Source organism: Ovis aries, chromosome 3 (assembly GCF_016772045.2).
Source record: "Ovis aries strain OAR_USU_Benz2616 breed Rambouillet chromosome 3, ARS-UI_Ramb_v3.0, whole genome shotgun sequence".
In the NCBI taxonomy this organism is placed as follows: Eukaryota; Metazoa; Chordata; class Mammalia; order Artiodactyla; family Bovidae; genus Ovis; species Ovis aries.
The window spans coordinates 130,479,259-130,491,772 of NC_056056.1; the positions used below are offsets into that span (position 1 = coordinate 130,479,259).

The following is a 12,514-nucleotide window of genomic DNA, read 5'->3' on the forward strand; positions in this document are numbered from 1 at the left end:
CAGTCCATGAGGTCGCAAAGAGTCAGACATGACTGACATGTCGTAACACATAGGGCTCACAGATGACCGTGCAGCTGCGTGGCCAAGTGTGTGGCTCTGAGAGCAAACTTCAGACGCTTGAACCTGTGAAACCTTGGCACATTGTAAACACCTCTCTGAGCCTCCATTTCATCCCTATAAAGCAACGTGGTTTTGAGGACTAATGTATATGCATGCTCCGGAGAAGGCAATGGCATCCCACTCCAGTACTCTTGCCTGGAAAATCCCATGGACAGAGGAGCCTGGTGGGCTGCAGTCCATGGGGTCGCTAAGAGTTGGACACAACTGAGCGACTTCACTTTCACTTTTCACTTTCATGCATTGGAGAAGGCAATGGCAACCCACTCCAGTGTTCTTGCCTGGAGATTCCCAGGGACAGGAGAGCTTGGTGGGTTGCCGTCTATGGGGTCACACAGAGTCGGACACGACTGAAGCGACTTAGCAGCAGCAGTATAGGCATGCTCAGTCTTGTCTGACTCTTTGTGACCCCTGGCTCCTCCTGTAGCCCTCCAGGCTCCTCTGTCCATGGAAATGTCCAGACAGGAATACTGGAGCTGGGTGCCATTCCTCCTCCGGGGGATCTCCCCAACCCAGGGATTGAACCCACATCTTCTGCGTCTCCTGCGTTGGCAGGTGGGTTCTTTACCACTGGGCCACCTGGGAAGCCCGTGAGGGCTAACAGAGGAGGAGAGATCATCAACACTCAGAACGGTGGTAGTTCCCCCCTGTAGATACCTGGTGGGGTGGTGACTGAGGGACATCAGGGTTTGGAAAGATTTCCACGAGCTCAGGAAGCAAACACACTGTCGGCAGATACTTTCTGAATTTGAAACAGCAAACTTAGACAAGTTTCTGGAATCTCCCTGTTTGTGAGTTTTGAACAAACTAAGAGTTAAGGGGAAGGGAGGGGAGGTCCACATATGCATATAGTTGAACAACAATCTCTAACTCTTATTATTTTGAACAGATTCAGCTCTACAGTAGATACTATGAACAAGCCTTCTTAAGTAGTTTAATTCATTAAATTGAATTCATGGTCCTTTCACCTAGCAAAAGTTTTTGTTTTTTTTTTTTTCTTTTAATTAACTTTTGGTTTTGGGGCTTTTTTTTTTTTTCCTTCAGGCAGTTTTTTTTTTTCCCCATTAATGCTGATTCTAGTAATTTACGAGTAGTCTAGTGTCTGCTAATGTTGGCCTTATTTTGTAGGCATGAAATCTAGCTGGACGTAAGGGCCAGAAAAATATTAATTGGGAGTCCTAGAACTTTGGGAAAGACGCTCCATGGAGACTGGGGCAACAGCATAAGATGAGAAAAGCAAATACATGGCTGCCACTTTTTTCCCCAGAATATGCTCATTCTAATTTGAATCCCATTTTCTTCCTGTCTTTCCTCGTATCGGAAGAAATTATCATGAAGTCAGTTAAGGAAGCAGCCTATCTGAGGTTGCTTCACTGAGGATCAGCCTTGCCGAGACCTGAGTCTGAAAATGAGATTTTCAGATTTTTATCTGGGCAAAGGCTTAAGTGTCTATGCACTTGACCATTGCTTTTGTGGATGTATAGGAACAAGAGTGATGGCTTTCAAAAGGGACCATTTTGGTTTTGTTTACTAAAACGTGGGAACTCTGAGGTCTGTTCCCCTTCCTAGAGAAAGTTTGTGTGGGTAATGTGCTGTCATGAAGATTTTATCATCTGCAATATTGAAGAAATAATAAGATGTTGTTGATTGACCATCTGGTTATACGTTCTTGGCGTTATGGTTTGCTTTTTAATTTTTATTTTTCAGCTGGTGAGAAAGAAGGCATGAGATCTCAAAGGTGTTTTATAAACCAGGAGTTTATGTTTAGTTGCTTAACATGGTTAAATTTTGTTTTCGCCTTATACAAAATAGGAAGTGAAAGGTCTATTACATATATATATACACACACATATATAAATATATATATGCTTCAGTGTTAAGTCGCTTCAGTCCTGTCTGACTCCTTGCAACCACATGGACTGTAGCCCACCAGGCTCCTCTGTCCATGGGATTCTCCAGGCAAGAATACTGACGTGGGTTGCCATGCCCTCTTCGGGGGGATTTTCCTGACCCAGGGATCAAACACGTGTCTCTTACATCTCCTGCGTTGGCAGGCAGATTCTTTACCATTAGCACCACCTGGGAAACCTATATATATATATATATATATAAACATATGTATTTTTTCCCAAAAGATAAACTGAAAACCTTAGTTTCTAATTTGTCCCCTCTCTGGCCCCCAATTCAAACTTTTGGCTTATATTAAAAATAGTCTCTTCACTAGAAGTACAAGTCAGACATAAACCCTAAAGAAACTCTAGAAAGAAACTCACCTACAGAAAGGACCTATAGAGATTTCATATTTCATCCATTCATTCAAAAATGTTTGTTGAAACCCTAGTATTTGCATATCATGCTGTCAGACACTGAAGCTCTGCAGAAGAAATATTAAAGATATTCTCCCTTCTTTTGAGGAGGTTACAGCTTACTGGGGGCCGTGATATAGACACGTAAAACAGTTAAATTGTAATTCAAGGCAGCATATGATTAAATACCAAAATGTGTGGTTCCAACAAGAAATGTTACAGGAGTTCAGAAAAGGGAGTGATAATTCAGTGGCACTACTGTTTTCTGCCTACAAATTGGCAAATTGTAGCACTATTTGTATGAAATATTTTACACTTGTTTTTTTGGCAGCCTTAGGCCTTGACTCCCAGGCAGTATTAAAAGCCTACAAAAACATTTGTACTCCATTCTCTTTAGAACTGGCTTTTTTTTTTTTTTTTTGGCCTCCTCTTAGACAGAGGAAGTGCCTTATACAAACTGGAATGCCCCTGAGAGAGAGGCAGGTCGTTTTTGACAGTCATCATCGCTTTCTAATACAAAATGGGGAACCAGCCTTGTCCTTCTGTGTGTTTCAATCCAGCAGTATGTGTCCCTCCATTGAAAACTCTCCCTGACATTGAGAGGAGGTTTAATTTGAACTTAATGTCCGTGACGGACGAGCTAGCCATCAAGGGTCAGATAAATTTATGACTGTGGAGAATTGCTGATGAAAATCCCCCTGGTCCTGATGTTGGAGAAGGAGCCGACACAGGTGGAGGAGAGCTTGGACACAGATGTGCTGCCTGGAAGCAGGGTTCCCCGAGATGCAAGGATATGATGACACGCTGTAAGAATTGCACTTGGGGGTGATGTCTAATGAAACTCACTGGCTTCCTGTTCTATTTCTGTCATATTCAAATTAGCGCAGCGCTCAAAGATGAAGCCGTGAGGCCTAAATTTATTCTTAAGACTTTTTTTTTTTTTTTTAAAGAGAAGAAGAAAAAGAAATAAAATGCGTGTCAAATATACTGTTTGGGACCACACTGGTCTCCACTCACTTCCTTTCAGGGACTCCCCAGAGTTGAATGAGGTTATTATTTAGTTGCTTTCAATCTCATGTGATTCATGAATTTTCAGCTTCTTTTAAAACTTACTGGGTCTCCTCCACCGCTTTGTTTTAACCTTGGACCTTGAGAAGGCAGAGGTAACAGAGGTTTTGTTCTTTCCTTGATACCATTCAGTACAACGTCTGTGGAGTCTAACACCATTTGGAAACCAAGTGACCTTTGGCGTTCATTCTTGTTGAGTTGGCCGCCCTGCTGGTGAGGCAGGAGCTCCCAAGTTCGCATGACCTAGAGTGACCAAAACAGGCATAGGCAAAGCGTTGATTTCGCCTTCAGCTTATGGTGGTGTTTAACAAAGTAGCTGACCCTGACCACAGCTTAAGATTTCTTTGGGGACAGCCTCTGGGCTGGCTGACTTGGGGAGGTGGCCCTGGCAAATGTTTCACCCAATAGCTTTTGATGTAAGTTGGTATCTGTCTAAATAAATGTTATGTAGCAGATGGTTCTGGAATGTCTTATCAAATTCTTGGGAAGACTCTGCCCTTGCAATATGTTTATTTGATTATCATACTGCAAAGCACAAAAATGGCCCCTTCTTTTTTTTTATTTTAAACAACAGTAAAAGTTACACAGTAGGTTGGTATTCTGGAAATGAATGGCAAACCTAAAACGTTTATGATGTGTAAACCTTTTTTTGGGCTGTTCTATGCTAGGTTTTTCTAGAAGGTAGTGCTTTAATTTTAGAATCCAGGAGAGGATGTGTTTTGGATGTATTTGCAGTGTCATCTTGAGAGATGGCTCAGGAGTCTAAGTTCAGCATGTCCACATTTGTTCTCAGCTCTGAGACATGATGGAAAAAATGCTTTGCTGGTTTCCTGTTGCTTTTCATGGTTTTAGCATCATGTTCTTATTCTCACTCGAAATCAATAATCCTCACACAAAGTCTGGCATTTTGTACTGAAGCCAAGTATGAGAAAGTTTTAATGATGCATGTTTGGGGTTGCTATTTTGCTGCCCCCTCCCTTTTTGTTTTTTTGATAGGTGTACTTTTAAAGAAGATTGTGAGCATTTAAATAATTCAGAAAACTGGCTGGATATTTTATCTGGAGCTAAAAAGTGCCCTCAAATTCACCTATTTCGAAGCAGTAAAGATAAGGTAAGAGGAAAGATTTTAAATTTGTCTCTATTGTCTCATTTTAGTCAACTGATGCCAACTTCCTTCTGTGTGTAAAATACCTATTAATGATCAAATAAGCTTAGTTATGAGAATTCACTCAGTTAACTGACACTGTGTGAGCATCAATTCCTGTACATTCTGCAAGGTGACGGGGAGATAGCAGAGAACGAGATGCATCGTGAACCTGCCCTCATGGAGTTTGTCATCTTGTGGAGCTGAAGATGACCTTCAGTTGTTGAAATTAAGGAAAAATGGACTAATGTCATTGGAAAACATTGATTTTAAAAAAGAAAGAAAAAAAAAGTTCAGATTCATGGTCTACAAGATTCCTTAAGTGCGACTTAAGTACTGAATTTTATTTTGTTTTTTAGTTCCTTTTCTTGATGTATTTGGGCTTTTGACAACTGTCTTGCGTGCATGCCTTCAGGTGATATTGATGGGGAGAGAAAGCAATATGGGCAGTGAATATTGCAAGGGGGGCGGTCGCTTGAAAAGCGCCTGGGCTCTTGCTGTGACAGTACTATACTGCCTTTGGCAACACATCAGGCCTGTCATTGGATGAGAGAAGTGAAGCGATGTGAGCATATTCATGCATTTTCAGATTTACACACCAGCCTCACCCCATGGGAAAATGGAATTCCTGCCTTGCAATCTCAGGGGCTGTAAGGAGACATTTTCTCCCTAATTACAGCTCTTGTATTATGAATAACTATACAGAATCACCATCAGCAGCCAGTTGACCTGTCTGCTGAGCTCACTCTGTTTTATTTGAATGCCACATTAACAAGGAGATGGGCCACTTTCTCTTTCCCCTTACACTTTGCCATTTCAAATAGCAAGAACTGTACCACTTAAGATGATTTAACATTTAATAAAAGAGAGCCAGAGCATTTAATGAGTGATAAATAATAAAAGAATCAAGCTTTCAAGTCATAACTGATCAGAACTCATGGATTTCAACTTCTGTGGCTGTTGTTACTTTCTGTCGCCCTCCTAAGGGCGAGGGTGTAGAGGATGGGTTGGGGGGTACCCTCCCAAAAAGACCCTTCAAAGCTTTCATCCAAACCTCCACCAGACCTGCACTAGCATGAGCAGATTCTATGGAAAAAGATGCTTAGGTATCTAAGTATAGGTATGGCCAAATTTTTATTTCTGTTATCAGTCTGAAAAATAGCTGACTTTAGTGCTGATAGAGACTGCTAGAAAATATCATGATCATTGAATATACCCAGGACTCTGATAAGTGGTTATGATTACGCATGGCTCTTTTTCTTTTATCGTTTTGAAAATGTTAAGGGGAGTGCTTAAGCAAAGCGCGGTGAGGAAAAGTAAGCTGCTCATTGACTAACAAGAGCCGCTTACACGGTTTGCTTGCCTATCTTTGGGTTCACCAGCATAAAGTAATCACCATTCACATCTAGTCTGGAACATGTTTACCACCCAGAGAACCACTGGTACTTTTCTTCCCCACCTTGAGTCCCAGTGTGGTTTACCCTAATCCCTCTAGAGTCTTCCCACGCAACCGTTACCTCGCTCTCTCCAGCTCACCACCACCCTCAAGGTAAAGGAGATAAGACTTTAGCAATTTGAGTAAAGCTGTTCTTTGAAGCCAACGTTGGGCTGATTATTTTAGTGACATTGATAAGATGTCTGTCTCCAGCTCTTGGTCATATTATTTCAAAATATTTCCCATCTTTATGGTTAACTGTGGTTTGCTGAGAGTCTCAAATCCTTGGTTATTTAAGTAATTTCTTATCCTGAACCTATAGAGCTGGAAGTCTATTGTCCTCTCCAGTTCCAGCTATCACAATAACTTGGTTCAAAGCGTGTTTGCTCACTGCAAATAACATTCTAGTAACTTTCTTGGTACCAAAAAAAAAAAAAAAAGATGCATATAATCCAGAGCCTCTTGTTTACACAAGACAATTAGAAGGTAGTATATTCTCATCCTTGTTATGAAATTGGCATTAAAAAGAGAGGAGTAGAGCAATTCTAATTGCCTTGGAGGAATATTATGAGATTTTGTTGAATAAAAATACCAAGATGCAGAAAAGTATATATAGCGTGGTCTTATATTGATCCAAAACTGTCCCTCTATATGTTTATGTCTATGTCTCTATATGATTGAGCATGGAGAAAAACGTGAGAGAATTCATACTAGGTTGTAAACATAGGCTCCCATGATGAAATAATTCGTGTGGTGGAGGAAAGGTCAGAGATAGACTTAAAAAAAGAGAGGCAACTGAAATCTTCATATACACAGACACACACAAAAAGGGATGCATGGCACCCCATTTTTACATTATGTAAAATTATATGTTTGGATGTGAGAGGTGGACAATAAAAAAGGCTGAGTGCCGAAGAATTGATGCCTTCGAATTGTGGTGTTGGAGAAGATTCTTGGGAGTCCCTTGGACTGCAAGGAGATCAAACCAGTCAATCTTAAAGGAAATAACCCTGAATATTCACTGGAAGGACTGTTGCTGAAGCTGAAGCTCCAATACACTGGCCACCTGATGCAAAGAGCTGACTCATTGGAAAGTCCCTGATGAAGAAAGATTGAAGGCAGGAGGAGAAGGGAAGAACAGAGGATGAGGTGACTGGATGGCATCACTGACTCAATGGGCATGAGTTTGGGCAAACTCTGGGATAGTGAAAGACAAAGGAAGCCTGGTGTGCCACAGTCCACGGAGTCACAAAGAGTCAGACATGACTGAGTGACTAAACAGCAATACCTATAAAGAGATTTTTAACAGTAAAAATGTTTTATACTAATAAAAAGAGAAAAGATGTAGGAATAAAAGTATTTCCCACAAATAGCATGGTTCCTAAAAGAGAAAAGAGAAACATTCTTTTTACAAATCAGAAGAGAAACATGGAATTCTGTCACTGAGACAACCAATATTGTTTTCAAAGTCGTGTCCCATGCACGAATGCAAGAAACAAGTGTTAATAATAGAAATAATTATTGGAATGGGATAGACAAAAATATTATTTGCTCATCTTAAGTGGGTATATTGATATATCTGTAAAATCTAAATATATTAGCTCTTAAAACTATTCAAATTAATAAAGGTCAAATAAAGTGCTAATGTCCAGTAAACGTTCAAGTATCAATAACCTTATGACATGTAAGATAAACTGTTAACACATTAATAAAAGATCCCATTCATTAAAAACAATGGAAATACTCAGGCTCAAACCTGCAGAGTGAGGCATGTACATTGTGCTTTAAAATTCTTTTTACTGGGAGATACGTGTTGAAGCCACCTACCAAAACAGTGATTTTGACTGTGCAATAGTTTTTCCAATGTTCTATTTTCTAATAGTATTTAGATAGTGAGGCAGTGGTCTATTGAGGCTAATTATATTTCGTAATAAGGAAATCTTATCAATTAAAAGTATAAATAAACATAAAACAGGTATTTTCTTGAAAGATATGAAAGCATGTTAAACATATCCAGACATATACTATGTTTCTTGGTGGGACAATATCATTAAAATGTCACTGTTTCCTCAATCTGTTGTCTAGATTTCATGTCATCCCAGTAAAAATTTGAATAGTTTTTGTCTTAAAAGTGAAGTCATTCAGTCATGTCTGACTCTTTGAGACCCCGTGGACCTTGGACTTTTCCAGGCAAGGATACTGGAGTGGGTTGCCATTTCCTTCTCCACAGGATCTTCACGATCCAAGAACCGATCCCAGGTCTCCTGCACCGTAGGCAGACTCTTTACCGTCTGAGCCACCAGGGAAGCCCTGAAATTAATGTATAAAATTCATCCGAAATACTAATGTGAATTGGTCAAGAATATCCAAGATATATATTGAGAAAAAGAAAATTCTTTAAGCAAGACCATTTCCATATGATTATAAGCACATATATAGTGGCAATAACTTAGCCCATGACTCTTGTTTACAAATGAGAATATAGGGACTTCCCTGGCAGTCTAATGGTTAAGACTCCATGCTCCCAATGCAGGGAGCATGGGTGTGATCCCCAAGGGCTGGGGAACTAAGATCCCACATGCCTCGTGGTGCAGCCTTAAAACATAAATAAAAAATTGGAATATAGATTCATGGAATAGGCTACAAAGCTCAGAAATAGATGTAAAAAATTTAAAGATTGTTTATCATGAATTAAGAGGAAACGAATCATTTCATAAAAAGTTGCTGAAATAACTGGCTTGCAATACGGAAATGTAATTTAATTCACATTTTTTACATGAAATATAAATTTTAGGCTAATTAAGAAATTCATCTAAAAACCTAACACAGAAAATAATTGAGCGTCAGATAATTTGGAAGTATAATCTTCTTGGCTATGAAACAATATATCATGTAATAGCAAGAGAAAAATATTCATATACTTGACTTTTAAAAAAATCTATACCACAAAAAATAAGTGATGACTAAAGCTCATGCTTCAGGAAAAACATTTGCAACAGGCAAAATATTAGCTGCAAGATATGAAAGCTAGGAGAAAGTAAAAAAAATATAGAGACACCAAAAAATAAGCAGGCAAAATTGTATATTCTCATAAGAGGATGTTTAGAGAGTTAGACATAGATATGGAAATATGCTCAGCTTCACCAGTTATCAAATAAATACAAATTAAAGTGTAAATAAGGTTTGCTGACACCTAGTGATGGCGATACCAATTAACACAACCTTTTTAGAAAGTAATTTGATAGTAACATTTCAATAGTCATAAATATATTCATTCTGTTTGAAGCACTACTTCCAGGCTTAGACTTCTGTAGAGGTAATTTTAAAAAAAGAAAAACCATTTGTGTATGGATGTTACTGTTGTGACATGTATAGACTTAGAAACTTGGAAATTCCAAACTATTTGTCAATAAGAGGTAAGGTTAAGCAAAATAAGCTCTGTTGATAGAATGATAGAAATGTCATGTGACAAGAATTTCTTTGGCTCCATGGACATTACAAGCTAATTGACACTCAAACTTTGTATCTCATCTGACTTTTCGGGTCTTCATTCCCACTTTATCCAGCTTAATTCAAGAGTTATTACCTGGTAAGCATTCCTACTTTGGGTTCCTTAATCCAAGGCATCAGCTTTTTAACCATTCTTGCATGGAACGTAAGAAAGTGTTAGTCACTCAGTCATGTCTGACTCTTTGTGACCCCATGGACTATAGCTCACCAGACTCTGTCCATAGAACTGTCCAGGCAAGAATGCTGAAGTGGGTCACCATTTCCTTCTCCAGGGGATCTTCCCAACCCAAGGATCAAACCCAGGTCTCCCACATTGCAGGCAGATTCTTTACCATCTGAGCCACAAAGGAATCCTAAAGTCACATTAAAATACCTTCAACTCCTTGACTATCCCCTTCTTCCACTGCACTTGAAAAAAAAACCCAAAAAACTGTCTCCTTTTTTTCATATCAGTGTCAACTTCTGCCCCATTGTTCCCCTGAATCTAAACTCCATAGAGGTATTCCAGGAGACACTGTCAGTCCTCATCCTAACATGGCCATTTGGTTGCGTTCTTGAAACTCCCCCATTGCCTTCCGCAGCACACACTCTCCATAGCCTGTTCCTTCTTGACTCTGCCGCAGCCTCCTGTGCTGGCTGCCTCTCTCCCTGACCCTGACTCCTCGAGCTGGCTCAGCCCCAGCTTTGGCTCTTCCTGCAGCTGACTCTGCTTTGCCCACAGTCTTGCCCACTCCTGTGGCTTAACATGCCATCATATGCCCACGTTGCCCTCATCTCCCGCCCAGATGGCCTCTGAGCTCCAGACTCATCTCTTCTCAGTTATCACACAAGTACTTGACTGAACTCAACCAAAGCTGAAGTCTTGACTTTTCCATCCAGAGTCTGCCTCCTGCTCCCTGTGTCCCAACGCAACGTGCGGTACCTCTGTACATTCGTTAGCTCACCAGATCCTCCACAACCAGATACCCCGCTTCCAGTCCTGGCCCATGATACCTTTAAAGGGTGTCTTGGAGCTATCAGTTCTTTGCATTTCTGCTGCACCATCCTAGCCCAGGCTTCTAGCATCTCTCTCTCTCTCTTTAAAAACTTTTAATTGGAGGATAATTATTTTACAATGTTGAGTTTGTTTTTGCTGTACAGCAGCGTAACTCAGCTATAAGTATACATATATCCCCTCCCTCTTGAGCCTCCCTCCCACCCCTCCATCCCACTCGTCTAGGTCTTCGCAGAACACCGAGCTGAGTTCCCCATATTATTCAGCTGCTTTCCACTAGCTGTATTTTGCCACATGATAGTGTAAATATGCCAATGCTATTCTCTCAGTTTGTCCCGCTCTCTCCTTCCCCTGCTGTGTCTACAAGTCCGTGCTCTATATCTGCATCTCTATTCCTGCCCTGCAAATGGGCTCATCAGTTCCATTTTTCTAGATTCCATATATATGCATTAATATATATTTGTTTTTCTCTTTCTGACTGACTTCACGGTGTATAATAGGCTCTAGGTTCATCTACCTCACTACAACTGACTCAAATGCATTCCTTTTTATGGCTGAGTAATATTCCATTGTATATATGTACCACAACTTCTTTATCCATTCATCCGTTGATGGACATAGAGGTTGCTTCCCTGACCTGGCTATTGTAAATAGTGCTGCAATGAACATTGGGTTACATGCGTCTTTTGGTTTTCTTATGGTAAATGCCCAGTAGCTGTATTGCTGGGTCATATGGTAGTCTTATTCCTCGTTTTTTAAGGAATCTCCATACTGTTCTCCATACTGGCTGTATCAATTTGCACTCCCACCAACAGTGATCTCAATCCTGTGTGACCTTCCAGTTTTAGTCTAGTGAAATTTTGCACACTTCTGCTAGACTGTAAGCTCTTTGAGGGTAAGGACTATAGCTGCTTGCTTCACTGAAGTAGCAAATACCTTGTGTAGCACACGGCACATCTTTAACGTTTGATAAAGGTTTATGAAATAAACTGAATCCCATAGATAGAGGAGCCTAGTAGGCTACAGTCCATGGGGGTCGCAGAGAGTTGGAAACGACTGAACGACTTCACTTCACTATGAAATAAATTAATGCAATGATTACAGTTATGTAAATGCTGCGCATATGAGGACTGAAGGCAATGTGGAAAACTTACAGGAGCTACTGAAAACAGGACTTTAACAAACTTTCTGATACTTCCATTATCGTGTTTGACCAGTGTATTCCATTTAAGACATACTTGTGGACAGGGTAACGGGTGATAACGGTCATACGCTGAGATGTGCAGTCCAGGGAGAAATGCAGGGGTGAAGCATGAGGGAGACTTCAGCCAGGTGTTGAAGAGGAGCTGGTGGGGATGGCTGGGGGTTCAGGTCCCCTGGAGATGGCTGGACTTCAGCTCAGTGGATGTTGGACTGTAAGAACTTGTGTTCTTCCAGCATGATTCTGTGGCTCAGACACAGAACTTTTTTAAAGTAAAAAGATAGGGGTGCAAACCCCAGAGCAAAACAGATAGAGCTTATCCAAGGATGAGAGACAGTGGGTTCTTAGCTGGCCGCGCAGACTCTGGGCAGAGATCAGGAGTCTAACAGAAGATGGACACCTCCCAGTGGTGAGGGACTGCCACTCTTCATCGCGGATAATAAGCTGATCTCTGCCTGTGTTCCCACCTCCCTAATATTTAGCCCACCTCCCCACCAGACCCCCTGAATGCACCTGATGCAAAACGGGTCTCCCACTGACATGTTGTTTTCTTTAACTTTCCTCTTTTTTTCTTCTTCTTTGCTTTCTTTCTCCTCCTCCTCCTCCTCCTCCCTCCTTTTCCTGCTCTCCCCACCACAGCTTCTGCCTCCTAAATATAAACAAAACAATTTGTGTTTAGATGAGAATGCTTCATATCATAAAGATAGAAAATCTCCTAAAATTAATGCATATATTTAGT

At 40.6% G+C, this 12,514-nt stretch overlaps 1 protein-coding gene across 2 annotated transcripts in view; it reads left to right on the forward strand.

The window, feature by feature from the left end:
- The window catches only part of PLXNC1 (plexin C1), a 155,442-nt gene that overhangs the window by 59,210 nt on the left and 83,718 nt on the right, over positions 1–12,514 (forward strand). For both annotated transcript variants that reach the window (XM_060412507.1, XM_015094600.3), the window contains exon 5: positions 4,488–4,602. In XM_060412507.1, coding sequence (XP_060268490.1) covers positions 4,488–4,602 — 115 coding nt within the window. The remainder of the gene's footprint in view (positions 1–4,487; positions 4,603–12,514) is intronic.